The following is a 27,059-nucleotide window of genomic DNA, read 5'->3' as shown; positions in this document are numbered from 1 at the left end:
GACATGTGGCTTCCCGCTGCCAGCCCCCACGTGGGTGGGCATCAAGGTAACAACAGGGAACAGTGGCATACACCAACCTTGACATAAGAGAGAACTTGTCATCGATCATAAAAATTCTTGATTCATGAGTTCTTTCCAGCCTGACGTCGAAGAGTAAGATGCCATCGCGGCTATATACAGTACATTGTTCGACTCTCCCTCCTAAGCTGACACAAGTCTAGTCTCAACCCTCCACCCAACCTCAACATTCCCAAATCATGCCAGAGCAGGGTTGGCGTTCTTCAGCAACATCTCAAAGTAAGCCTGGAACCAGGTACCTGCCTCGGGCGCAGGCTTGAAAGCAGAAGCCCTGCCGCAAGCACCATCATATCTCGTAGCAGACTGGTCAGAAGTACCATCAGACTATACCATCGTTAGCATGCATCCTGCAAAACATTTTCCGAGAGATATCACATACCTCGCCACCAGGCTTGACCCAGACAAAAGCATCAACAAGCGCATTGTCAGTGTTGGTAGTAGGACGGATACCAAAGCCTGCGCCCGAAACATTGCACCAGTCACCCCACGCCTGCTGGCCAGTGGGCTGCTTACCGCTGCGTCCCGTATCGACAATGAAGTGAGCCGGGAAACCCTCGGCGCGCAGCAGCGGCGCAAAAGCATTGATGAAGCGCTCCTCGTCGCAGTTCTTGCTTCCTTGGGTAATAGCCGGGCAGGTGCCGATGCGGAACGCGTTGTAGTTGCTGACATTGGTGACGATACCACGGACAGCGCGGGGCGAGCCAGCCGCCTTGTATACCTCGGCGTACAGCTTTGCGGCGGGCCCGATGTTGGCGTCCCAGCCTAGCCACCCGGCGTGGCCGCCGTCAAGGTACATGTCGACGTTGGGGAAGTTGAGTGTCTTGAGAGCGTACACAGTAAGATCTTTGTAGTAAGGCGCTGCGCGCGAGCACTTTTGTACGCCCATGTTTGTGATCATGTTGGCCAGGGAGTCGGGCTCAATGGCAAGGTTGATCTTGACGTCTGGGTACTTTTTGATAATGGCGGCAATCTTGTCAATGTACTGCGTCTTGTACTTTTCGACACCGCCGTCGTCGATCTTGAGTTCGCCGTTGGAGGCAAGAGCTGCGCAGTCGCGGTCGGGTAGGTCGTAGACGACAAAGGTGCCCATGAGCTTCGCTCCGGCGGCGTTCTTGGCCTTGATGTCGGCGAGGTAGGTGTCCATGGTGGGCACCTTGGCCATCGTGTCCATCCATACGAATGAACCGACTTTGGCGACGGCGGACGCAGCGGGCTTCAGGGATGCAAGAAGAGATGGCATGGCCAGGGTATGGACTTCAGATGAGTAGTATGGGTTGGCGTAGAAGTCCTTGCCAGCAAACGGGTTACCAGTCGCTGCCGGAGCGGTGGTCGTTGGGCGAGCGGTGGAGGACGTCTTCGAGGCGCTGGTCGCTTGAGGCAGGGCCTGAGCCACGCCTGCTACGAGCGCAGCAGTGAAAAGGATGTTAGATAGCATCTTGACCAAAGAAGAGAGTGTGAGATGGAGTGCGTGGAGAAGAACAACACCGCCTTCAAGAAGACGTATTTGTACATTCTCGCTCGACCCTAGTACTGGCGATCAACTCTGCCTTCATCAATACCCATATTACTTCAGCCGGCGTCAATGACCGTGATGCCGCCGTTGATACGTTTCAAAACATCGCCAGGCACACTTTCGGTCATTTGATCCTGTCAACGTGGTACCTGCGCCCCCGGATCTTCTCGAAGCATGCACAGAACGTGCTGCCTCCTGACTCGGCCCGCCTCCACATTTGATGATGGTGTATTAGGGGTGATGTGCTACCAACGGGTGCTAGGCAGTGTACTCCGGTTGCCGAGCGGGGTCTTGGGTTTGTCCCGGTGGCTCTTGGTGAGGTACAAGCTTGGAATGTCTTGACGTCGCTTGTGGCGACCGCAGGATTGAGGCTGACTAGAGGCGGACAGGTACTAGATCGTCTTGACTTCATATATGGACTATGTCGCATTCATGGCGGTCGGTCGGTGCAGCTGTAATGGTACTTAGCGCAGATGTGAACATGATGGACGGGTGGTGTGCGGGATGTGGTTGGGTAGACGGAAGCAGGCGGAGTTCGGCTACCGGTAGCGCGCTTCAACCCAAGTCTCCGCGTGTCCCTCACTTCAGCATCCTCCCGAGTATTGCAAACTCCACTTGTGTTGCGACACCTCCACTTCTACATCTTTCGACGTCGCGATGTACATGTCGCCCCCACGAAGCAAACACCTGCAACCCGGTTTGATAGATGAAGACAGGGCTCGACGCTTGTTTACGAGGTTGAGTTTCCCGGTTCACCTCGGGCGGATTAATCTATCGCGCTGCGGCATGTATATTGCTTGCGCTGCTGACCACGGAGCGTCTTAACGTCGCATCACTCGTCGCACCATTGATGGCCTGAAGATTGTGGCCTTCGGACGAGCAAGCTGTTCTTCAGTCAGCTGCTTGATGTGCGTCTGGAATTCTCGATGCGGCCATACCTGCATGTGGACCCAGGGCCATTTGTCCCCAGGATAAGTTCTCGAGCTTCCGTGTCATCCAGGCATTGGTGCACCAGGTGAAGCGTACACTCAGCCTCCCAGCTCAGGTGAGGGGCATCGTCCACCAGCATGCGAAGGGCGAACAGGCAAGATAAACCACAGGGAAGGACAGGCTATTCTTGTTATGTTACAACTGTTGTCATTCGCCAGCGCCGGTGGTGTCTGCATATGGCTCAAAACCGGTGAATGATATTCTGGCCGTCTCAATCCGTTTCGTCGTCCTGCTTGCACATGTCGCTGTAGTTCCGTTGGTCTTACCTGCATGCCCCGCACAGCAAGTCTCGAGTGCTACTTGTATTTTTTCGATCGATAGTGTTTCCGGACGTTCTTACACTCAACGACGTATCCAGCTATCACATTCCACACAGCACGAAAAATGTCCTCTGCGACGTCGCCTGACCTATGCAGTACTTCCCTGGCGAGTGCGGGCCGTCTCTGTGACCACTGCAGCAACCTGGGACATGAGATCAGGCAGCTTTGTGAGGTAAAGGACTTCACAATCTCAAAGCCCCGACCTTTGGTGGAGGAAAATAGATTAATTTGTGCATTCTGTGACCTGATCGCTTCTGATCCTTGGCTTGGATCTGAAGATAGCGAAGGGGACTTTATCATCCACAACAAGAGATATGCGAGCGAGTATGGCGTTCTTCCCACCGATGGTATTGGTGAAATCACGATTGAGTCTGAGAATGGGCACACGCTTAAGCTGGCTGTCTTTACGACCAAAGGTTAGGAGTTACTCCTTGGATCGGGCATCAAGAAGAAATACCTAGAGTTGACTATAAATACAGGTAGCAAGCCCGCCGCCGCCAAGCATGTGTCGGGCAGATGTATCAAAGCTGCTTCAGATCTCGACCGAGCAAGAGAATGGCTGAGCGATTGCCTTGACAATCATGACCACGGATCGAAGGGAGATGCCACCATTCCGTCTAGATTGTTGGCAGTAGGTACTGCGGACGGGTCGGAGCAGATCAAAATTGTGGACAACTCAAATCCTATCGAAAAGTACCTAGCAGTCAGCTATCGCTGGGGTGGCACGAACAGTCTGCTCACAACTGCTGAAACGCTCAAGCCTTTCCACACGTCAATTGCTTGGGATCTTCTTCCCCGAACATTCCGAGACGCTATAGAGATTGCACGGGAGTTAGACGTCGGGTATATCTGGATCGACTCCCTGTGTATTATCCAAGACGACCCGGAAGACTGGGAGTTGGAGTCTGCCAAGATGGCAGATATCTATAACGGCGCTTATCTGACCATCATGGCCGCCTCTGCATCAGATAGTCAGGGTGGATTCTTTCAGGATCGTGCCACAATCAAGAACATGGTGGCCCTACCATACACAGATGCAGATGGATCAACAGAGCTAAGTGTCTTTGTTGCAAAAGGACTCTACGGCTACGAAGACGAAGTAGTCAACGGTCCACTGTTCCAGCGCGGCTGGGTCTTCCAGGAACGCTTGATGTCAAAGCGAAAGTTGATCTTTGGCCAAAACCAAACCTACTGGGAGTGCAACAGCATAGTCAAATCTGAGTCGAAATTCCGACGTCGGGAAAAGAAATTTAAAAGCAGGGATCCGCAGGAAAATGATGCCTTCCGGGCCTTCTCTGATCCCTCCTACGACTGGAACGACGCATTGTGGTTCATATCACTGGTAGACTTGTGGATGAATTTAGTGTGCGAGTATTCCCGGTGCTCCTTGACCTACGAAACCGACAGGCTCCCTTCCCTGAGCGGACTGGCGAGGGCTTTTGCACAACGATTCGGCGGCTCTTATATCGCAGGATTGTGGCAAGACCATTTGCCTCAGTCGCTGTCATGGTACGCTACCTCTGCTGCGTCCAAAGAAGTCTGCAGAACGGATTACTGCGCCCCATCATGGTCTTGGGCATCGACGGCGAGTCGAATTAACCCCCGTGGAGACAACGGCATCAACGAGCTAGAGATAGTACGCACAGACATCAAACTCGCTGGTCGGGACCCATACGGAAAAGTGTGTCCTGGCAGTAGCATATGCGTTCGAGGTAGACTGCGTGGTGGTGGAACACTGGTCAGAAGAGAAGAAAATGACATGACAGCGTGGTTGGAAACCGAACATGGGCGCCTCGGGCTGAGGGGGTTTCTTGATCGACGAAGGGACGATCTTCCTCTCCAAGTCTTCTATCTAGAGGTCTCACCTTGCCGCGGTAACAGAAACGTGATGGCGCATTGTCTTATACTGCAAAGGACAGAAGCAGACAAACAATTTCGAAGAGTTGGTTTGGCTGATCTTGGCTTCGTTAGTCGAGACGAAGATTACCTCTTCCACGGACTTGAGAAACAAGTCATCACACTCGTGTGATTCATTCATACCTCTATAGCTGCTTTCATACTAATGCCCCTGCATACACGACTGTATACCCGCGCCTTTAGGGCGAAGACCTCTACTGTAACACAAAACTAGTTAATAGTCGCTTCCAACTACGCCTCGCATATAAATATAGCAGCAGATCAGCCTAATAGTAGCAAACCCTCTCTGCCTACTTATGTTGAACTTTATTTGTTGAACTTTCAAGGCTTGCAAACCTTGGAAAGGAGGCCAGCAACAAGCAAAGGCTCATCAACCTATTCCTACAGCATTGCTGCACTCCAAAGGCAAAAACCACAGTCAAAGGCAAGGAAGTCAACTTCGACAATACTCAGGCCGCTTAGAAAGTGATACTCGCAACAATTAGGCAACAAGGGTGGAACAAGTACGTACTGTTCAAGACGAAGCTGCTCGACCGCGCAAAAGGGAGCAGAAGAGTTAGACCTATCTAGACGTGTAAGAACCTAGTCTGCTGGTCGGTCACGACCTCGGGTGAACACATGGGCTTCAGATGTAAGGTGCGCGCCTGGCCTAGCCGCTTCTTTGCGGCCGATGAAGTCACGATGATTTGGGTTCAACTACATGATGTGAATCACATAGGATAGAGATATAACCAGCTATCATTACATTATCGTGCAAGCATACTCACCGTGCAAGGTTGATCTGATGTAGCACTTGAATAATACTCAACACCGAGTGTATTCTCATGCAGAAGAAGATCTCAAACTCGTTGAAGTGTATACTACATAGCGTGATCTACAGCAAAGATGTAACTCTTACATGTCTTTCCTCCGCGAAATGCTAGATCTTTCCAATATATGAAAACGCCGCCCATATGCTCAAAGGGTATCAGTCGTACCGAATGCTTTTTTGGAGTCTGGATCCGGGGGCAATGAAGCGAAAAAAACCGACCCAGACATATGTAAGTTGCCCCGCTACCATGAAACGCCCATGTCAGTTGTTCCCTTGCCTGCACACCATCTCTTGCTCTACTCTTGCTCTGCCCATGTTCCATCACGCAGACACCAACGGACCGTGAAAGTCCCTCAACGCAGCAACCAGATCATCCTCGCGCATCAACTGCAACAACAACTTCTCCTGCACCTCCTTCCACTTGCGCAAGTCGTCCAGCTCGCGCGTGCTCAGCCACTTTTCTTCGTTGCCAATGACATCCGAGCGCTCGGCTTTGGTAAGCGTAAACTCGATCTTTTCCCTCTCGTACTTGATGCGCTGCAGTATCCTTACCATGCCTTTATACGTGTCGTGCAGCAACTTTTCTCTCGCGCGCTGGCGATCGTACCACACGAGATGCAGCGAGTGTTTTGCTTCGCGCCGGTCGACCTTCGGAATCTCTTGTGTTTGGACGAAGCCCTGGATCGTGAGATCGTTTACGATACCCCGGACGTCAGCGGCAGACATCATCATAACGTTGCACATGGCCCTCTCATCCAATCTTCCCTTTTTCCTTAGCGCACGCACAAGCTTCACCCCCAACGAGCCTTTGCGCGCCGAAATGGTATTTTCAATCTCCGTCTGTATAATCTGGCGCGCAATCTCGTCAAACTCAATGTGCCACTGTGAGAAGCCGGCACGGGAGTGCCAGGTGACAAAGTGAAAGGGGTCTTCGGCGAGCATCTGAATGTGTTTGTCTACGACCTTGGTTCTCTCTTCCATATTCAGCTTTGCGGGATCCGTCGGCTGCGTCCAGATGTTTGTGCGGTTGACGTGGCCTTTGCGCGTAATTTGCACAGCGGCATTGGGATCAATGCCCTCGAAGATGTCGAGATCGTTGCGCTCGCGGCTGAGCTTCGTTGCGACGTCGCGCGCAGTGACAAGGAAACGGGGGTCGATTGAGGTGTCACTGGGTTCGCCGCCGGGCAAGGGTGGATCGGGCCATTCTTCCCAGCACCGCGGTGTCTTGGATTCGAGCATGCGCAACATGGTCTGGTACACGCGCGCGGTAACGGAGCCGAGACGTTGCTCAACGAGGTGGACAAGCTGCTCTGAGCGCATGGCGACTGCAATCTTTTCCGGGTTGACGCGGATGACGAGGTCGTCGTCGGATGAGGTCGTGGCGTAGCCGTTTGCGCCGTTCGTCTTGACGCGCTTGTTGGCGCCGTTGGAGTATCCGCTCTTTGCGAATTTGGGGACTGTGAGCCATTCGTCGCGCATGGCCCGTTTGCGTTCGAGGGTTCCTCTGTTGACGACATCTTTGTCTTTGGTGCCGGTCGGTGTGATGCCTGCGTTGTCTTGCTCGATGGACTCTTGGTAGAGCATGTCGTGCATGTCGCCTGGGGAGAGGTACTGTGTTTCGGTGACTGTCCTGACCCACCCACGCTCTATCAGCAGCTGTATGAGCTCGTAAAGCTCGTCGACGGAGGTAATGTCGCTCTCATCCTGCTCTTGCCCGGGCTCTTCTGGCGCGCCGTTGTGGGTTACGCTGTCGGCCTTGGACGGTTTTTCCGCCTTGTGCACGCCGTTGGTCTTGCCATGGCCGTTTGTGAGGTTCGGTTTTGCGTCGTCCAACTCGGACGGCACGCCATTCGAGACGCCGTTCGTCCTTGCCGTGCCGTTGACGTGGCTGCCGTTGGTACGCTTCCGCTTGGAGCCTGCCCCGTTGGCCGCGCCGTCGTCTGAGTCGTCGTCGCTCTCGGTTTCGGGTGGGAAGTAGGCGTCCTTGAGATCGGCGATGCGCGTGTGGCCGAGAGCGAGGAGGTTGGACATGACGTTTGCCGCTTTTTTGCCGAAGCGGTCCTGGACGAGCTTGACTACTTTGCCGAAGCGGACGATTGCGTACGAGTTCTGCCAGTCGATTTCGTAGTAGGTCAAGGGCGCATCGCTGCCGGAGTGGAAGATGAGGTGCTGCTGCAGCAGAATGACGAGGCCGTACTTGATCTGCCGCCCGTTCAGGTAGGATGCGCGTGCGATGGACGCGAGACTCTGGCGTCCATGGCGCGCGAGGATCGAGTATACGCGCTGTGGGGAGTCAGAACAGTGTTGGGTGGATGCGTCCGTCGCATGCCTGGACTCAGAAGATTTCTGCGCTCGGGCGCGACGGTGCGCAGAGGGCGTGTTTGGTCAAACATACAGCCGCAAGTTCACCGTAGACATCCTCGACCAGGAAGGTGCAGAGTTCAGCAAGGACCTGGAGCATGGTTGGCTGTGATTCATGTGGCTGGGCGCGGCGGCGCATCTTACCGGAGTCTCTCGCTGGTTGTACGACATGTCTGGGCCTAGATATTTGCCAGATATCTAGGAGGGGGTAGTGCTACCGCCGAGACATTGGTGGAGGACAGAGATGTAGGTGCAGTCGTCGTGGTCGCGAGGGTGCAAAAGTGAGGTGCTAGGTCTGGAAAATGATAGCGGGTGGGGTCGTCGGCGCCCGTTCCTTCCCACAGCTCCGGCCAATCCTGGCAGGAGCGATGGCACTTACTCGGCTTGGCGGGCTAACAACTTTGTGACGAACATTCCCGACAGCCCTCACCACCAGACGTCTTTCCATCCATTGCCGTCCCCCACACCCGCACCAGCCCTCCGCCCGGCGCCTACCACACGATGCTCTCCCGAACGACCGCCTGCCGGGGCGCGCAGCGAGCAGCCCGCCTGCCGCAGTGCCAGCGCCGCGGCCTCGCTGCCCCAGCTTCAGGCTCCTTCCAGTACCAGTCCGGCGAGGCCAAGGGCGTCAAGTACGCCAGCAGAGACTTTGCCGGGCCCACGACGACGCTCGCCCTCGTCGCAAAGGCCGGCACGCGCTTCCAGCCGCTGCCCGGCCTGACCGAGGGCCTGGCCAACTTTGCGTTCCGTGTACGACACCTGAGTTGTATATAGATACATATATATATACATATATGCACCTACATATCAATGCTATCAGAGCCGACTGACCCGTGGCATAGGGCACCGACAGACGGTCGACGCTGCGCATTGTCCGCGAATCCGAGCTCCTGGGCGCCAGCCTCAACGCCCACCACTCGCGCGAGAACCTCGTGCTCGAGGCAAAGTTCCTCCGCGACGACCTGCCCTACTTTGTCGAGCTGCTCGGCGAGGTCGCCAGCTCCACCAAGTACCAGCGTATGCAGCCCGCAAGCACATGGCAGAGCTCCCATTGACACCCCACAGCCCACGTCTACGCCGAGGAAGTCCTCCCCATGATCCACTTCGCCCACAAGAAGTTCCTCGCCAGCGTCACCGACATGGCCACCCAGTCCGCCCACAGCCTCGCCTTCCACCGCGGCCTCGGTGTCCCGACCGCCTCGGCTGCCCCCACGCCCTACACCAAGTACCTCGACGCCGAGACGATTGAGTGGTACTCCAAGATTGCCTACGCGAAGCCAAACTTTGCCGTCGTAGCCAACGGCGCCGACCACGGCGAGTTCTCCAAGTGGGTCGGTGAGTTCTTCGAGAACGTGCCCAGCGCCGCCGTCCAGGAGCCCAGCATCGGAGCCGACCAGTCCAAGTACTACGGTGGTGAGGAGCGTATCGCGCACGACGGCGGCAACGCCATGGTCATTGCCTTCCCCGGCTCCAGCTCCCTTACCGGCAAGTTCTACAAGCCTGAGATCGCCGTCCTCAGCTCGCTGCTCGGTGGAGAGTCGGCCGTCAAGTGGTCGCAGGGCTTCACCAAGCTCGGCCAGGCCGCTGCTCCGGGCGCCAAGGTCAGGACCACGAGCGCCATCTACTCCGACGCCGGCCTCCTCTACACCACCATCACCGGATCCGCCAAGGCTGTTGCCCAAACCGCCCAGGCCGCCGTCGATGCTATCAAGAAGATCGCCGCCGGCGAGATCTCAAGCGAAGAGGTCTCCAAGGCAAAGGCCGCCGCCAAGTTCAAGGAGCTCGAGCACGGCCAGGACATCCGCGCTGGTCTGGAGCTCACTGGCAACGGCCTGATCCACAACACCCAACCGTACCAGATCGACGAGGTCGCCAAGAAGATTGACGGTGTAACAGAAGAGTCCGTCAAGAAGGTGAGTCGCTGCAATGTCGTTTCCTATGTGCTACGTGCTAACACGGCGTCTAGGCTGCCAAGGAGCTCCTCGAGAACACCGCCTCGGTGTCGTCCGTCGGTGATCTCTTCGTACTACCGTATGCTGCGGATCTTGGCCTCAAGGTGTAGATACAGTGATCATGTAGCGCAGTTAGATGGAGCATCTCGTTTGTGTAACATTATCTTGTGATAGTCCTGGTAGATGCAATCTCGCATGAGACTTTTCTTCGGAGCTTGTCCTCAACATTCCAAGTTACGACGTGATGTGCTAAAACGACTATTGGGGGTTTGTTGAGTTTGACAGCCACTGTCTAGGCCTACCTGCGTTCCTCCCTGCATGAGTGGTGTTGTATCAAGCCTCCCACGTGCCAGCGCGTCGACGCACGGACTGCACTGCCAAACATCGACGTCAACCCAAACACGTCTCACTGCATCTCTCACAACAAAGTGCCCCCGCCCCGACCCCGCACCCCACTGCGAATATCCTCTTGCGAATACCACCCAACGACTGGCTGCGAAGCTCTTGTACAGTCCGCTCCAGAGATAACCATGGCGCCAACTCTCTACCCCCGTGGCACCGTCAAGAAGATTGTCAAGGCGCATTCGAACCGGCAGATGAGCAAGAATGTAGATATACTGGTTCGTCGCAACAACAGCAAAACAGAAGATAGAGTATGGGAGAATGGAAGACTAATTTGCAGTTACAGATCTATCTCAACTATGCGTTGTTCATGCAAGAGTACGTATCTATCACAATACACCATTCGATAGCCTAGTCTACGATGCGACACGACGCGACGCAACACAATACGACGCGCGATCAAAGGAGAAATGAATGCGGAAAGAGAGAGGTCGTGGGGGAAGAGCGCATGGGATTGGCATGTCCTCTCGTGGGCCAGGCGGGAATGCGATGGAGATTGGAAGAGGGATGGATCTAGACTGACAGCACACATAGACTCATCAACGAAGCGAGCATCAAGAGTAAACAACGCGGAGAGAGGAGCGTATCGGCGAGGAGCGTCAAGAGGGTTAGTGAGGATGTGTTGAGGAAGTACAAGGGCTGAGGCTCCGTGCGTCGGCTGAATCGAGGGTATACTGCATCGGTGGCCTAGCGAGTTGGTATACGTTGGGATGTCCGTGGTGACGGATCTGATTATGATGGGATTGGCGTTCTGCAAGGATTCTGGTCAAGTGTGAAATGATACCCGGGTATGCGTTGCTGGCGTTGTGGGAATGGCACTACTTTGGCTTGTTACTTTTTGGTGATTATGAGTAGGTACGGAAAGGACACAACATCGGAATTGCATGTATCACTAGTACAATCAACCGTTCCCCAAAACTCATCCCAATGATTATCGCGATACAGTAGGCCCCCCAGGAGGTTGAAAAGCAACACTACACTCCTGCATCTACGTACGTGATGCAAGCAGACCACCCGCCCACGAGAATATTCAACCAATTCGAACAAACTCTCCGCTCTGTCGATAAAAACCCCATGTTTTCAAGTCCTCCCTAGAGTAATAGTGTGCAACGAGGCTCTCACCCGTCACAGGATCTATCGTATGCAAGGTCAACCGTCTTGGGCCAAAACTCCATAATAGACCGTTGTTGCCGTCCAAGTAGCTTTCATCCTGGGCTGGAATCTCTTGTGAAGGGTTTCGCGTTCCGTACGCTGCCAGGTGAGCTGGCGTGACAATGATAGGATGGCTAGACTCGTTGGGCAATGTTGTAGTCGTGTAATGAGAGGAACCGATATTGTTCAGTATTCCGGTCGTGGCGGGCGTATTGCTGCTGTACGAGCTTTGGGTGCTTGGGGATGCATAGCTGGTTGAAGCATAGCTTGCCAGTACCGGTTGAGACGGAATGCTGCTCGCACTCTGCAGATGATGGTCTGGTAAGAACCATGATCGCTCGGGCTGTGATACCCACTTTCGGATGAGTCGAGCCTCTTCCGCTTCAACTCGCTGTTCAGGTATGTGCTTGTCCGTGCCTCGGTTGGACCAGCAAGGACCCGATGGTTGGTTCTCATCCCACTCGAAGCCTTGCAAGGCAAGTTGCTGTGACGGTAGGCGCGACCTTCGGTTCTTGTACAGACCCCGGTGTTGCAGAGTATGTACGCTCCAATGCACGGACTCGTTAGTAAGGTCGACTCCTTCCCCGTATCTACCAGGTATACGATCGCCTCCCTCAGGTAACAAAGCGGAGTCTTTGAGGATAAATTTGCCACGTTTGAGGAGATCGACTGTGGCCAGAGTGTCTGAAACCTTGGTTTCATCGAATTCCAGACCGCTGCACTTCTTGATCTGTGTGATCATCCAGATCAGAGCAATGTTGCTAGCACCAACTTTACCTCCACCAACATCGCTGTGATGACCCAAGAACCAGCATTGTTCGAGACTTTGCTGTTCGTCGAATCCCTGCCAGACTTCTGGGGAAAAGAGATGGCGATGCTCTTGGAGAGCAAGAGCCTGGATGGCATTCTCGATGGAATCCTCGACTTTCGGATCGTTTAGAAACCAGAAGCTGCGCCCCTCGGAGGAGTACAGTGCGTTGACAGTGTCAAATACAGCGCAAACCTTTATCTTGACTTTGAGGTGCCTGGTGTGCCCAGCCTCATGTAGTCCGGTCCAGGTCGCTGGCCAAAGTGAATTGTCTGTTCTCTGGCGGTGCCACTCTTCCCAAATGATGGGCCAAAATTGGACGTTGGTGGATGGGTACATGATGCCGATGTCGCTGATCAGAACAGCTAGAGCTCTTGCGATGCAGGCGCTGCGTGAGAACCCAATGAAATAAATTTCATCTCTCTCCCAGGAATGTTCATCTCACGAACGCATGTGACAGATCCACTGGTATGCGCGACCTATCCTTTCCGGTAGACCTTCCACACGTTGGTATTGCAATGCACTTAGCTTGAGGACCCGAACCGTACCCTCTCCAGTGAGACCTTTGAGCCCATTCTCAAGCGTCAATGTCTCGTTGGTTCCAACTCCTTCAATGTATAATTTGCGCTGTCGAGGAATATTGGCGATACAACTTTGAAGGCGCACAACATTTGTGTGTTGTCCAGATCCACTGCCGTCTTGGAAAGTTCCGTCACAACAGACTACCAGACGCCTGCCAGGCATGATTGTGTGATGTTGGTGAAGTTGAATAATCTAACAAGCAATGCAAACTGACAGCATATCAATGGCGAGGGTGGTATATACTCCAAGAAAGTGGGAGACCTTTCTCGGAAGACAGAGCGACAGAGGAGTTGAGGCAAGGAGGCACCTGGCTGCTGCCTCAAGTAGTCGTACTACATCCTTCTATGTGTTCACCTAGTCATCGATCAGTATACGAATTTATCCTATCACAGTGCACGAAGGCGCAATTAAGCTCCAATTTGGACACCGGTCAGAGCACGCTTCAGCCGTGTTCTGGCCTGAGGAATCTACATGATTCGGTAGAACTGAGACTCACAACTACTGTGCATGCGAAGACCGTTTGATAAGATGCATTGGGCATAATGGTGTACGTTGCCAGCTGCCATTGACCGAGCCTTTCGCCAATGTTGGAAGCATTGCCCAACCGAGCGTATGCTCATGGGCAATGGTGTAGGGGCTATGGACATCCGTGTCCGATCATTGTGGCTTGCAACATCTGACGCGACACGGCTTGACCCTACTAACCATCTCTGGTGACTGCTTGGTGTTGGGGCATTCGGTGAAGTCAAGTAAGGGAGATATAGACGTAAATTCGCAGGCCAACAGTGTAACTCGAGGTGGGGTAAGACGCTACCCGGGTCGCATAGGTGCATCGCAATTGCCGCTTTCCAAGGAAGCAGTGAACGACTGCCGCATGACAGGTCATGCGCACGGAAGCATGTCTGCGGATGTCTGTCAAAGAAAGGGAATTTCTATTAAGCTTGAGTTGCTTTAGGTATGACGTGTAAACTTGAGTGAGGTTGTTGAGATGCGCTTAGCCCGCACGTTGCAATGAAGGCCATGTGCGGGGTATCGCTAGGTAAGGGCCGCATTGGCCAAACCAAACCCTTCGTGTCGCACCTTCATTCCTTCTCAACGACAAACCCGTCCCAGTCCGGCATTGCAGCCCTGCACGATCTATCATACTCGACTAGACCTTTAACATAATTCAGTATCTCCCGCTTCTTCCCAGGGACGTTTGCACCCATATACCAGCTGTCCGCATCCTCAAACAACATCATCTTGCTCACCGCTGCAATATCATCTGCCCACGCTTGTGCCGCTTCAGGCCTGGCATCGAGGTACTTGATCTTCTCCCCCCGAATCTTTTTGATCATGTCCACGGCAATGTCGACCTGAACCTCGATTATCGTTGGTCCGTTGCCCAAGGCAGTCGGCGCTGTACAGCTGTTAGCCATGTCATCTCGCCAAGCATGCGGCGAAGCTTACCCTGAGGCCCGTATATCATCCACATGTTGGGGTAATAGGGAGCCGTCAACCCAAGATGCGTTCGAACGCCATCCTTCCACTGATCCATCAAATTCTTTCCATCGGTGCCTTGGACACCCATCGTGGAGAACGCGCCCGTGTAAGTGTCAAAGCCAGTCGCCAGGACGATGATGTCAAGCGGTATCTCTTCCCCTCCGACCATCAGGCCTGCCTTGGTAAAGGCCTCAATGGGCGTCTTCTTTAGATCTACCACTCTGACATGATCCTGATCGCACAGTTCGTAGTAGTCGTGCTCAAGACCATTCCTTTTGGCAATGATGGGGTGCGGCGGCTCGAGAGGCGCAAGGACATCTCGCTTCACAGGATCTCGAATCCTCGCACGCGTTTTTCGCGCCCAAAAGTCATAGACCATGCGGTTGTCTTTGCGATCGAGCAAGGCAGTCGTGAAATTTCCAGCTGCAAAATTGAAGCCACCGCGCTGATACAGCTCTTCGAGAAACTTCTCCCTCTCCTCTGCAGATAACATCTGCGGCGATGCAACGGGCGGTGGGTTACATGGGAGCCCACCATATGCGCTCCGTGCAGCTGTCCTCAGCATGCCGTTCAAAAACCCCTTCATCGCATCCTGATTCTCAGGAGAAAGCTTCTGCTGTTTCATAGGGAGGGCCATGTTTGGTGTGCGGATCAGTGTCACGAGTTGTTTGGCTTCTCGTGCCATCTCCTGAACAATTTGGAGGGCTGTTGAACCACTTCCAACCACGGCAACTCGTTTTCCGTGCGCAATCACGCCACCCTTCGGCCACTTGCTAGAGTGCAGCAGCGTTCCAGCGAATTGGTTCATTCCTTCCCATCTCGGGATATATTGCATATGAGTGGAGCCCGTACACAGCAACAGGTGCTTGCAGGTAGCGACGTGGCCTTGTTCGGTCTGCACTGTCCAACGGCCTAGCTCATTGTCGAAAGTGGCCTTGTTCACTCGCGCATTGAAGGTGGCGTCCTTCTGGATATCCAGGACTTTGTCGACATCGTCGAAGTAGGCCTGCAATTCTTGGCCTCCGGGGAATCGTTCAGACCACGTCCATGTCTTGTACACTTCCGGGATGGAAAGTTGGTAGAATGGAACCTCCGAATCGACTCGAGCTCCAGGGTAGGTGTTGTTACTCCATACGCCGCCTAGTCGTTCAGTGCCTTCAAACAGGTGGATTTTGAAACCTTCGTCTCGTAATCGCCATGTCGCATACACGCCACTGAATCCTCCGCCTACCACGAGAACGTCGACGTCGATTGAGTTCGTGGCCGCCGTATCGCTCTGTCGACTGGAAGCTTACCTTTGACGAGCATTTGTCGAGAAAACCTGCAATATATACTGCAGACACATTTCTTGGCGACTTTTCCGCTCCGTCCGCCCTTTGAGCTCCTGTACAGGCATGTCAACAACAACGTGCCGAAGTCGTGACCAGAGTGAATTAATCCACCAGTACGAGGTTGCCCAGTATAAGGCATCCTAATTCATGAGGCCTTCTAAATGCTACGCCCTGTTGCCCCATACGCCCCTTCACGAGCATGTCGATATCGAATTATTCAGCCTGGTATATAACTAACTAGTTTACCAGTGATATGGTTCGTAGTCCAAGGCACGCTATAATAAACTCCATCAGGCCGTCCTATTGGTACGCCCCACATGTAACGTTGCCTTTGGCTCTCGAGAAGGCAGTTTGCCAACAATCATTGGGTTGTGCTGTGGGGAACGGTAGCTTTGGTTTTGTTACGCCCCGTAAGCACAACCACGGGTCGTAAGGCCAACCGTCCAGGGATGTCACGGCACAATGTACCGAACCCAGCATTCTGAGAGCGAGATAACGTTCTCTGCCAAACGGACATGGCCAATCTAGCCTTCAGCCTGGGTGACAAGGATGATCCCGGGAACATATCTCTAATCAGTAAATTGGCATCCAGCTTGAAGACACCGTGGCCAAAATCATTTCGTGCCTGTTTTGGATTTCTTATTGTCACAAGAACACAACAATCACATAGTCATGGACAGGACGCCTAGGCTTGGGCACTGCGTCAATCATACAAAGCGAGCTGTGCCGAGATATGATTGGGAGCGGACAAGAACGCATGAGCCATCAGCGCCGAACAAAAGACATTAGATAAGTTCCAGATTCTATTGCGTAATCTAGATTCTGCTCCTCTTCTAAGAACTTAAGAGTAGGCCTGGTAATCTTGTTTCGCAGTACTTGACCACTGACTCTACGTCTGCGACGAATTCGGTGTAACAGTCCGGCCTTACCAACACTGCATAGTTGTCTTGTTTCTTGATACATGAGCAACTCAATGCTTCCAACGCATCTCCCTGGTCATTGGTGTTTCCATCTATGCTGTCAGTGCCGAAACCCATGGCGCGTAGTGGCCCCAGCCTGATTATCGACAGGAACTCAGATCTTCCCTCTTTTAGCTGAACTGAAGCGGCCTTGCCAGCCATCAGAAGGATGTATCGACCGTAGCGAACTTTCTGATAAAGTCGGATCGAGTCGCCTGAGCCTGGCTCCCGCAGCCAAAGATCTGGACATCTCTTTCCCGCCTCAAAAACACCTTGCGCTGACTCTTTGACCAACGGTGAGCCCATGTCCGAGTAAGCCACACCCATACCAGTGATGAAACCCGAGTTCTGCTCGATGAGATCAACATAGTATTTGGCCTCTGTGGTTGTGGTGCGCACTAGTTTAGCAGCAACGTCGATAACGCCTTGGGCAGTAGATCTTCGCTCCAGGCCGTAGCTCTCGACTATCGCGTTCTGGGTGTCTAGAGGAAGACCAGGGCATTTGATCGAGAAGTATAGGCGCCATATCAAACTGAAGGCATCGGAAAGTCCGGTATTCATCCCCTGCCCGCCATTGACAGAGTGGACATGGGCAGCATCACCGGCCAGGATGAAGGGGCCCTGGGGAGTCGGATGCAGAAATGTGGTCGCTACGCGCTCTTTGACTGCACATACTTTAGCTTTCATCTGACATAGTTTCTATCCGGGAAACATAACCTACCCTCAAATTTGCTGAACCACTCAATGTGCGTAAAGTCAACCGCGTGTGGAGCCATGTGTCGTCGAACTGAGGCCTGTGTCTTTTCCAGCGTGACTTCCCCGTCAAGCAACACGTAAAACCTCTGCATGCCTCTCTCTCTATGGGGTCATCAATAAGCGAAGTTCTTGAAAACCATGTCTCGTATGCTTACCGTGGGATCCATGCCATCCGAGATTCGCCATCAGACTCCAAAGTCACAATCTCTCTGCAGATAGGGAACGTGGTATCGATCCAACAATCCAGTACTGCCCAAACCATGTTAGGCTTCGTACCTTCCCAGCCAATTCTTAGCTCGCCCCTCATAAAGCTTCGCGCTCCATCAGCAGCCAAGCAGTATTTCGCCTTGATTGTTCGTTTCGGTGTCTGCACTGTAACTTGCAGCGGTGCGATGGAATGGGAGAAGGAGAGCGCAGGTTCTGAGTAATTGACTGGTATATCAAGGTGCGAAACGAAAAGTCGCTCGATGAAAGGCTGGCCAATCATCAACAAATTGTTGTAGAATGTATGTGGGATGCCGTTCCACCAATGACTTTGACGAGATGTGAACTCGCCACCCGCATAGATGGAGCTTGCTGAGGATCAATCAATCGACAATGCCTATTGTCCAAAGCAGTAGAGGAGACTTACTGTTGCACTTCACACCCTTGTTCAACAACTCTCCTAGTATCCTTGAATCTTTGTTTGAGTCGCGTACAAAATTGCTAGCAACTTCAAGATACTGTTGTGAACGTGCAGTGATTGCGTCAGCGCCACCCATCTGCAGTGGTCCTGACTTCGCATCTAGGATGCAAACATCAAGACCAAGTTGCCGCGCAAGAAGAGCAGAAAATAGACCTGTCGGGCCGGCTGCGGCAGCGTTAATACGTGATCGTGCTTACACATAAACTTGGGCAAAGAGATAGACGGAAGCATAGAAGTTCGGGGGAACTTACCGCCAACAATAAGTAAATCAACCTCTTCTTCGCATCTTGTCACAGTCTCGAAGTTGCTGCGTTCGTTCCCATTGTCAAATGATTTTTCGGGCACAGCCATGCTGTATCAATAGATGTAATATTGCGAAGAGTTTGCTATAAGTTGCGCGCGATGAATACAAACGTTTGAAGACAAGTTGACAGTTGTATATACTTGTAAATATATTGACTTGCGACAAGACAATGGATCGCAACTAGTGGAGTTCCGCAAAAGCGAAAATAGACTTTGATATTACATTACGCTAGGCTTGTTCCGTTACTTGTCCGCTCGCGGTTGTAAGCAACAGCTATGACTAAGGGCTAAGTAACCCATTCGGGCATATTACTAGAGAAGCAGAAACGTATGCAACTTATCCGAGACGGCCAGCCCTGTTATTACGCAAAAGGCCGGAATTTCCTAAGTAAGAAAGTAGTCACGTTCAGCTGAGATGTATTAAAAAAGGCCGCTAAATGCGCCAAGAATCTAGAACGAAGAGCAGGTGACCTGTACTTCACGATTTCCTCGTACTAATCGTAGGGCAGGTCTGCTGCTGGTAGAATTGCGTTTCGGTCCGGATCGAATCTCACTAGCAGCAGACTCCTTATACAGGGGAACTCCGTTACCTATCTGTGCCTTGTCCCAAGCTTTGTATTACATGTTATCCGGCAAGCGAAACATCTTCTTCCTATCAAGGATTGTATTTGTGAAAATAGCTAGGTCCGTACATTATCCGAGACCTATTCTTGCCCCTTAACACGGCTACAGGCAAATCTCCACCGCAATGCGCAAAAGATACAGCCAAACATAACGACTATTCCAATGACCAAAGCACGCTTGTGTCATCTCTCTGCACCTCTCGCTATCTGGCCTTACTACGAATATCCAACGCCCAGCACGCAGCCAGGACACAACCACCCACAAAGTTGAACACACCACAGTAAATCCCAAGACTGGTCCAAGCTGAGTTGTTACTCCGCAAAATCGCACCAGCAACAGGGTTTCCTATCAAACTAGCAAGGGCATTTCCACCGAAGACTACTCCCAGTCTACCCCCAAGCCTGCTCAGATCGTCTGTTAGTGTTACTGCACTAGCCGGAATTAGGCTGATGATAGTGCCACTCAGAAACCCGTATGCGACGAGCCAGATGATCAATCCTGCGAAGGACGTTTTGATTCGTGTCCAGACCAATGCTAGCGTGCCACAAGCAATAGCCGCAAGTGCTTGAGCGAGTAAGGGGCCGGACCTCAAATTGTCGGCCAAAAGACTAGGCAATAAACGGCCGACCAACCCGCCGGCATTGATGATGCTGACCAGGTAATACGTGTCCATACCATGCAGTGGAAATCCAGTGTCATTGACCCAGGCGCCGATGTAGAAGTAGGGAATGTAGACTCCAGCGAAAGAGAAGAAGATGCCTGCAACAAAAAGTGCGTACACGGGTTCTCTGAGACATCGTAATTCGTAAAGCGTTCGTTTGGCCGGGTTCTGCGTTAGCTCAGCACGTTGACACAAAAGGGCACCACCGATGCTTGTAGTGACCAATACAACAAGCGCAACTGCCCGCATCGACCAGCTGAATCCAATGCTCACCAGAAGGCGGCGTGTGAGGATTGGGTAAATGATACCTCCAACGGATGCGCCCGTTCCTGCGAGCCCGATGGCTAATGCACGGTTGTGCGTGAAGTACGTAGACACGACCGCTGTCGATGGAACCAGGAGAAGACTCATGCCCAGGCCAGACAGAATCCCTTGCGACAATAGAACCTGGTAGTACACGGGAGACTGGGAATCGCTGAATTCCCCACTGAATGAGGAGAAAATCAACCCAAGGGTGATCAGGGTGCAGCCAACGAAAGCCATAGTTTGGGCATGGCCTCCATCAACGAGGGATCCGGTGGCAGACCCACTCGCCAACAGGAGGAAAGTCTGCAGAGTGCCAATCCAAGAGATGGAGGACGCAGTTGAGAGTGGGGGATCGAATGAGGCATAGTACTCCTGGAACGCGCCGAACGCGTTGATAAGACCCCTGTTCGTTGTTCGTTAGCAGAGGACGCAAAAAATACAGGAGGCTTACCATGAGTTGAACATGAGGAAGAAGCCCGAGATGACCTGGATCCCTGGTATGATACTCCGAGTGGCAGCGACACTCTGAGGTGAAGTATCACCAATATTCACCTTCATTCTGACTGCCATAGCTAGGTCAAGAGTTCTTCGTGTATTCACGCGTGTTACTATGTCAGTTTGAAGTGCTGCCGAGTCGGTCGTTGGTGAACTAGGCTCAGAATCGTTGTACGATCGCGAAAATTGTAATGATGTAGTACAGTGGAGTAGGATGCTTAGGACTAACTTCACTACTGCTATAAATTCAAATCCAGAACAGCCTTCAGGTATCAAAGATTAACGTCTTGGCCACACTTGTCTTGTCCGGAACGTAGAGATGCTAAAGGACCGTTTCGAGGTAGGGAAAGTTTATCGCGCAAGTTTCGGTAATTATACGGCGGCTTTGGGATTCGAGGAGGAAGGTTACACACTAGCCTCGTCTGTAGGTGTGCGCAATCATAGCACTAGAGACTCTTCTATCTCGAGATACTAGTATAAAGCATGTTAGAGTGGAACATTGTTTAGCATAGATAGCCGCTTGAACGTCGCATCTTTTAAGTGTACAACTGCGTTTCGAAATCGCTCATCTCAAAAAGCTTGCCATCTGCGCAGAATTCCACCCATCAACGAAAAATCCTTTTGTTTGTTTCTGCCACCCACCTCTATCCAAGACCACAACCAAGATGCCGTCGCTTGTTGGAACCCAAACACCTCCAATCTTCAATGGCAGATCCACCACAAGCCTACACGCAGGAGAAATGGAGATGTCTCAACACATCCTTGATACTATCCTTCGATACAGAAGTCCTGTACCCAAGAATGCTTCTGATCATAGCGACGAGGGTGGAATCAAGTTCTTCGGCCAAATCTATCACTTCGTAAAAATGAAGAGGGCAATCCGCATGGCTATGCCGGCATTTCCTTTCAAGAGCCCCAACAGCGCAGCAAAGGTATTGGGGACGTTGCCGGACAAAGCTGAAGATGTCGCACTGGCGCACCTCAACGGGCTCTGCGCCGCCATTGAGGATATCTACCCACCTGGTGCGGTACTCGTTATTGTTTCGGATGGAATAGTGTACAACGGTAAGTACTAGTAGGCGACGTAGAAGATGTATTCGGCACTAACTTTGGCAGACCTTTTGGGCGTACCTGATAACACGGTTTGGATGTACGGCCAAGGGCTTCGCGCACTCACCAAAGCTCGTGGCTATTCACACATCGAGTTTGCACCCGTCAAAGATCTGCTTGCCGTCCCAAACCTACATGAAGAGACCGATGGCATGGCGTACGCTGCCGCAGCATCTTCTATCCGCCTTACTCTCATGAATCGCTATGGAAGCCACAACTGGGATAATACCCACGACGAGCCACATGGGGTTTTTAATGAGAACAAGCAGCTAACACACGGTGCATATCTCCACTTTCTCGAGCTAGACTTGGCAGCCACGTATCCCATTTGCGAGGAGCGATCGAAAAGCAGATTTAAGCGAGGTGTCGAGAAGATTGCCAAGACCATGATGAAGCGTGGAGATGCGTTCGCGAGAGCAATGCGCGAGAACTTCCACGACCACGTGAGATTATCAATCCACCCTTCCACTTGTGAAGACAAGGTATCACTCAACGTCTTACCGCTTGAGAAGAACATGACACCCTGGCATAACACTGTTGCGTTCAAATTGGACGGTACCCTCATCGCTGGTCATCGCGAGGAGTTCGAAAAGATGAGTGACATGGAGCTGGTATACGAAGATGGCCGGCCGTCTTATTTTCGAGAACGATCACACCTCTACGATTGGGCGGTACCAGTAACCTTCGAGCCCATGTATCCATGTGGGATCATGATCCGACCAGCACAGGGCTCAAAGTGCCGTTCGATCGGCAACATTGAAGCAAAAAAGGTCCGCGAACTCGCCGTTCAAAATTCGCCTGTCGTGCTTCGTGGTTTCACGCACACCAGGAATCGCGACAAATTCGTCGCCAAGGCTCACGAGCTCGGAGTGCCCACACCGTGGAAGTTTGGACTTGTCTTGGAAGTCAAAGACCATGGGGAAGAGAGCGAGGGACTGAACAACGTGCTAAGCAAAGAATGGATGCCCTTCCACTTCGATGGTTTGTTCAAAACGACAAAAGAGATACAAGAGGATGGAAGCGAGCACCTCGTTCCGGTGCCTCCACATTTCCAGTTCTTTGCTGCGGTAACTCCTAGTCCTAAGAACACCGGCCACACCCTGTTCTCGAGCTCGAAGTTGCTCCTACAGCATTTACCTGAAGATCGGCCCTTGAGTCAATTGGAGTCTCTTACTTGGTCGGTCTCAACACCCTCGTTCGACCAATCAATCATCCGAGGAATGCCGCTCATTACTAGTCACCCTTCCACGGGCCGGCCTTGCCTAAGGTTCCACGAGCGCTGGCCTCAAAAGAAGACGCGATTCGATCCTACATATGTTAAGATTGAGCAGGGCGATCAGAGCGTCTGCGATGCTTTGGAGCTACTGCTACATGATCGACGCGTTTGCTATTGGCATTCATGGCATGAAGGCGATTTGGTCGTCAATGACAACATTTCGATGATGCACACTAGGAGTTCGTTTGAAGCAGGCGTTGATCGAGAATTACGGCGTATTCACTTTGATTAAGTAAACTACTTTACAAGGTGCGCACAGATGTTAGCTGCACGGGCACTATAATTAAACTCTTCGAATCCTCGTCTAGCACAGACTAAGTACACGAGATACCTCGTAACGTAAGATTAACGGGGACTTTTATGGGTCGCGCATTTGTTATAAGTATTTGATTATTTCCTAACACTTCTTCCTTAATTAGTGTGCTTTTTTAAGGCTATATTATAGCTATTGAAGACACAATCGCTTCACGCACCCACATTCGTTAATATGCATTCTATTGTGCAAACCTACATTCGCTACATGCATCTTGCATTTTCTTTATTATTGATATCTGTACCCCACATCTCTGCTTCGCAAGATGACCTGCGTTCCGAACGTGCGATCAAGCCTTCGCTTCAGCCGCAAGATATACCTAACGAAAATTTCGGAAGCTTTTCCAAACGCCAGAGTAATTCGACCGAGGATTCACCCATCTTCTTCAGAAACAACAACGTCTGGCATCGGGATGCGAATGGGCAAGAGGTTCAGATATCAACAACAGGAACAGAACACAGTCCCTTCAGCAACACAACGTACCCCTCACCAGACAATGGATTTGTCGTCGTATTCCAATCCACACCTGCTCAGGACCATACCGTGTACGAAGTGGAGTCGAGCCCTTACGATCAGCTGCAACCCCGTCTGCACCAATTCCAGTACTTGAAGGCTGGTGACAATGTGACCATTGATCGGCCCCGGATGTTCGACTTGACGAATAAACGCGAGGTTTCCACGGACGGAACATTGTTCGAGAACCCATACCAGATCTACTCACTGAACGGTGGGTGGAACACGGAAGGCACCGAATTCCGCTTCATCTATAATCAGCGGGGACATCAAGTTGTGCGTATCATCGGCTTGAGTACCAGCGGACACGTGCGCAGCATAGTCGAGGAAAAGAGCGATACTTTTGTTGATTATTCGCAAAAGCTCTACCATCGGGTTGTGCAGAGGTCGAACTCGAGCGAATTGATCTGGGCTAGTGAGCGCGACGGTTGGAACCATCTATATCTCTACGATCTGGGAAGCGGGAAAATGAAGAACCAGATCACGAAAGGAGAATGGGTTGTGCGTTCTGTGGACTACATCGACGAGGCGAAGCGGCAAATCTGGATTAAGGTTTTTGGCGCCGTGTCCGGCCAGGATCCCTATTACGCGCACCTAGCGCGAGTGAGTTTTGATGGCTCAGACTTCAAGATCCTGACTGAAGGCGATGGAGACCATTCCTGGCAGTTTAGCGACGATAGATCGACCTTTACGGATACATGGTCTCGCATGGACATGGCCGAGAAGACCGTCAGGCGTGACGCCGAGACTGGAAATAAGACGGCCGATATGTACGAAGGCAATCTCGACTATGTTCTCTGGCCCGTTCCCGAGCGCTTCGCAGCGCCAGGCAGAGATAACTCCACCTTGATCTACGGCCTTATTTTCCGCCCTTACGAGATGGATAACAGCACAGAGTACCCCATTATCGAGAAGATCTACGCTGGACCACATGACTTCTTTGTACCGAAAGCATATATGAGCCACGACGAAGCCCACCGGCTCGCAAATCAGGGTTTTGTTGTTGTCCTCATCGACGGCATGGGCACCAACTGGCGCTCTAAGGCTTTCCATGATGTCTGCCACAAGAATCTCAAAGATGCAGGTTTCCCCGATCGCATCGCATGGATGAAAGCAGCAGCTTCGACTCGTCCTTGGATGGATATCAGCCGTGTCGGAATATATGGAGGCTCTGCTGGCGGTCAAAATGCTATGGGCGCTCTTCTCTTTCATAACGATTTCTATAGCGTCGCTGCGGCAGACTGTGGATGCCATGATAACCGCATGGACAAGTTGTGGTGGAACGAGGCATGGATGGGGTATCCAGTCGACCAGAGTTACGAGGAGAACTCTAATGTCGTCAATGCAAGAGAGCTGCAAGGCAGTCTCCTACTCACCGTTGGAGAGCTGGACACGAATGTGGACCCGGCAAGCACAATGCAGGTTGTCAACGCGCTCACTCAAGCGGACAAAGACTTCGATTTGGTGGTCATACCAGGAGGCGGGCATGGGGTTGCAACCTCGAACCCATATGCGTTGCGAAGGACAAGGGATTTCTTGTACCGGAAGTTGAAGGGGACGGAGCCACCAAAGTCTTGGTTCTAGAGTGAGGTAAGATCCATATGTATCGAACTACCAAAATGCGATACCAGGTTCTGCGCTCGCAGTTGGGTGGTCACGAAAAGGCATTGCGAATCAAGACGAAAGCAGCTTCACGCCGCTGCGTTGTTTTATGTTCAAACTGTCCGCAAACAACTGAAAAGATTATTTAGAAGGTGCAATCAGAGCTGAGAAAGGTGGCGAAGGAGGGTGTTAAAGTGCTTTCGAGGGTTGACAGTCCGCATGCAGCGAGTGTGTGCTGAGAACATCTTGTAGTAGATGATGGAACGTGGGCTTAGTGGTAGTAACTCTGGTAGCGAGATAGAACGTATCATTCACCCTTTTGAAAGCTAGGCAAGATTCTGGTCGCAGGTTGTACTACTCTCTGATGAACGCTTTGAGTTGCATGTACCATAGCTTCACCACCCGCAATATTCAGACTCTCACAAGGCTTCCATAGTATCTGGTCACGGGCTTTGATATCTGCGTAGTCATCGCAGTCACGTCATCCGCGCGAGCACGTCATCGCTGTCTAAGGATAGACACTCTCGAATCCACTTACAAGAACAACGTATGCACCTCGTACCGGTGTACATATGCACGTGCTTCTAACTCAGCCATCCCCTAGTGCGCTCTTCGCCATCAGAAGAGAAGCTGCACCTGACATATAGCTCGACCTCCTCGGCCCACGTGCGATGACGACATCGCAAACCCGCGGCGCGAATTCCCGTTCCTGCAGCGTTATTCCTCCCAGAAAAATTGGTCTGTTTCTTGCACTTTGGCTCTGCTCGGAGTGCCTTACGCCGAGCTTGTTTAGGTCTCTTCCTTGTCGTCATTCCTAGTCACACTTCTCAACAAACGAGCGCCTCCACCTCCGCGATCTTACGCGATGCGAGCATAGCGCGTGCGCAACACTATGCCGATTCCTCCTTCAGCCACAAGATCTTGCGTAAGATACATCAAGTAGCCATCGAAGCTTGGTTCGGTGCAGAGACGATGGAGGAAGTGCGCAAGTAAATGATTTTGGTGACCGAGGGCTCAATGCTCGTGATCAACTAGGGTTCTTTTCTGAGCTTGGCTAAACAACATGCGAACCAAAGTAGACTTCCTGGGTCCCAGGGCGTACTCACGTTGCAGTCCGGGAGGTCCTTTAGGCAATGGCCAGTACGGCATCGGTCATTACCTCGATTGGTACTGCATTCCAGCAACAAGTCCTTCAAGTATAGGCTCTGGTTCATATTCGACAAGTTCTAATGACCCTACCTACGAGCTGTTTCATGATAGTGATCCAAACAATGTATCCTACAGTGGAGTTATGATGAGCGAGTTGTACCCGCGTACCGGTCAGGTATGGCGCAGTACTGGTTTTTACGCGATGAACAGACCTGCCTACATATGTTCAATTGAATCGCCCATCATAACGCGCGAACGCCGTTTCTGCACAGTCTGCAAAAATTCAAAACGTCTTTCGGCCCCAGTACAAGGACGTGGACTGACATCGTTACCGATGAACTCGCCGCAAAGATGCCCGTTCCCAATCCTGCCTTTGGAAGTCTCGCGGATGCAACCGCAGTGCGGAACGCTACCTGGTATATCGGAAAGCGAACTAACGACTCTTATGTCAACAATTTCGCCGACTACCTCACGAAGTATACCTCTGCCGCGGTCTGGCGCGACCAGACAGCGCATGGACTGTTCAGCGATAGGTCTTAGGGTAACGACAACTCCGTTCTGGAGTCTAGTTGGGTTAGGCGAGGCTATCCGGTGAGTGTACTACTCTC

At 52.2% G+C, this 27,059-nt stretch overlaps 9 protein-coding genes across 9 annotated transcripts; 5 read left to right on the top strand and 4 right to left on the bottom strand.

Annotated features, from left to right (window-relative positions):
* Positions 1–255: 255 nt before the first annotated feature.
* On the bottom strand, positions 256–1,513 carry ACET3X_005640 (uncharacterized protein; the record flags this gene model as incomplete). Its single annotated transcript, XM_069451873.1, has 2 exons — positions 256–402; positions 458–1,513. 2 exons carry the CDS (start codon positions 1,511–1,513, stop codon positions 256–258), a joined length of 1,203 nt encoding a protein of 400 aa, XP_069306000.1.
* Positions 1,514–2,965: 1,452 nt separating this feature from the next.
* Positions 2,966–4,500, top strand: ACET3X_005639 (uncharacterized protein; the record flags this gene model as incomplete). Its single annotated transcript, XM_069451862.1, has 3 exons — positions 2,966–3,317; positions 3,381–4,230; positions 4,374–4,500. The coding sequence occupies 3 exons, from the start codon at positions 2,966–2,968 to the stop codon at positions 4,498–4,500; spliced, it is 1,329 nt and encodes a 442-aa protein (XP_069305999.1).
* A 1,162-nt stretch (positions 4,501–5,662) lies between these two features.
* On the bottom strand, positions 5,663–8,262 carry ACET3X_005638 (uncharacterized protein). Its single transcript, XM_069452590.1, has 3 exons — positions 8,135–8,262; positions 8,025–8,081; positions 5,663–7,912 (listed from the first exon to the last, which is right to left on the bottom strand). Exons 1-3 carry the CDS (start codon positions 8,159–8,161, stop codon positions 5,951–5,953), a joined length of 2,046 nt encoding a protein of 681 aa, XP_069305998.1. The 5' UTR covers positions 8,162–8,262; the 3' UTR covers positions 5,663–5,950.
* A 142-nt stretch (positions 8,263–8,404) lies between these two features.
* On the top strand, positions 8,405–10,142 carry ACET3X_005637 (uncharacterized protein). Its single transcript, XM_069452579.1, has 4 exons — positions 8,405–8,740; positions 8,833–9,007; positions 9,056–9,903; positions 9,957–10,142. The coding sequence occupies exons 1-4, from the start codon at positions 8,492–8,494 to the stop codon at positions 10,050–10,052; spliced, it is 1,368 nt and encodes a 455-aa protein (XP_069305997.1). The 5' UTR covers positions 8,405–8,491; the 3' UTR covers positions 10,053–10,142.
* A 217-nt stretch (positions 10,143–10,359) lies between these two features.
* ACET3X_005636 (uncharacterized protein) lies at positions 10,360–11,246 on the top strand. The gene is made up of 3 exons (XM_069452522.1): positions 10,360–10,562; positions 10,631–10,662; positions 10,879–11,246. The coding sequence occupies exons 1-3, from the start codon at positions 10,473–10,475 to the stop codon at positions 10,985–10,987; spliced, it is 231 nt and encodes a 76-aa protein (XP_069305996.1). The 5' UTR covers positions 10,360–10,472; the 3' UTR covers positions 10,988–11,246.
* A 128-nt stretch (positions 11,247–11,374) lies between these two features.
* Positions 11,375–12,643, bottom strand: ACET3X_005635 (uncharacterized protein; the record flags this gene model as incomplete). The annotated part of the gene is made up of 1 exon (XM_069452413.1): positions 11,375–12,643. One exon carries the CDS (start codon positions 12,641–12,643, stop codon positions 11,375–11,377), a length of 1,269 nt encoding a protein of 422 aa, XP_069305995.1.
* Positions 12,644–13,968: 1,325 nt separating this feature from the next.
* On the bottom strand, positions 13,969–15,676 carry ACET3X_005634 (uncharacterized protein; the record flags this gene model as incomplete). Its single annotated transcript, XM_069452302.1, has 3 exons — positions 13,969–14,285; positions 14,336–15,595; positions 15,664–15,676. The coding sequence occupies 3 exons, from the start codon at positions 15,674–15,676 to the stop codon at positions 13,969–13,971; spliced, it is 1,590 nt and encodes a 529-aa protein (XP_069305994.1).
* Positions 15,677–21,228: 5,552 nt separating this feature from the next.
* Positions 21,229–23,106, top strand: ACET3X_005633 (uncharacterized protein; the record flags this gene model as incomplete). The annotated part of the gene is made up of 2 exons (XM_069452193.1): positions 21,229–21,553; positions 21,605–23,106. 2 exons carry the CDS (start codon positions 21,229–21,231, stop codon positions 23,104–23,106), a joined length of 1,827 nt encoding a protein of 608 aa, XP_069305993.1.
* Positions 23,107–23,361: 255 nt separating this feature from the next.
* On the top strand, positions 23,362–25,284 carry ACET3X_005632 (uncharacterized protein; the record flags this gene model as incomplete). Its single annotated transcript, XM_069452082.1, has 1 exon — positions 23,362–25,284. The coding sequence occupies one exon, from the start codon at positions 23,362–23,364 to the stop codon at positions 25,282–25,284; it is 1,923 nt and encodes a 640-aa protein (XP_069305992.1).
* Positions 25,285–27,059: the final 1,775 nt, after the last annotated feature.

The sequence above is a fragment of the Alternaria dauci genome, chromosome 5 (assembly GCF_042100115.1).
Source record: "Alternaria dauci strain A2016 chromosome 5, whole genome shotgun sequence".
Taxonomy (NCBI): Eukaryota; Fungi; Ascomycota; class Dothideomycetes; order Pleosporales; family Pleosporaceae; genus Alternaria; species Alternaria dauci.
This window is presented reverse-complemented; position numbering and strand designations above follow the sequence as displayed.

Coding starts and splice junctions, on each gene's coding strand:
- ACET3X_005638 (XM_069452590.1), bottom strand. CDS start 8,161: ATGTCGTACAACCAGCGAGAGACTCCG. Junction 8,082..8,134: donor ACAACCAGCGAGAGACTCCG/GTAAGATGCGCC, acceptor ACCATGCTCCAG/GTCCTTGCTGAACTCTGCAC. Junction 7,913..8,024: donor TCTACGGTGAACTTGCGGCT/GTATGTTTGACC, acceptor GACTCCCCACAG/CGCGTATACTCGATCCTCGC.
- ACET3X_005636 (XM_069452522.1), top strand. CDS start 10,473: ATGGCGCCAACTCTCTACCCCCGTGGCACCGTCAAGAAGATTGTCAAG. Junction 10,563..10,630: donor GCAAGAATGTAGATATACTG/GTTCGTCGCAAC, acceptor TTGCAGTTACAG/ATCTATCTCAACTATGCGTT. Junction 10,663..10,878: donor TATGCGTTGTTCATGCAAGA/GTACGTATCTAT, acceptor CAGCACACATAG/ACTCATCAACGAAGCGAGCA.
- ACET3X_005637 (XM_069452579.1), top strand. CDS start 8,492: ATGCTCTCCCGAACGACCGCCTGCCGGGGCGCGCAGCGAGCAGCCCGC. Junction 9,008..9,055: donor CAGCTCCACCAAGTACCAGC/GTATGCAGCCCG, acceptor GACACCCCACAG/CCCACGTCTACGCCGAGGAA. Junction 9,904..9,956: donor CAGAAGAGTCCGTCAAGAAG/GTGAGTCGCTGC, acceptor CACGGCGTCTAG/GCTGCCAAGGAGCTCCTCGA.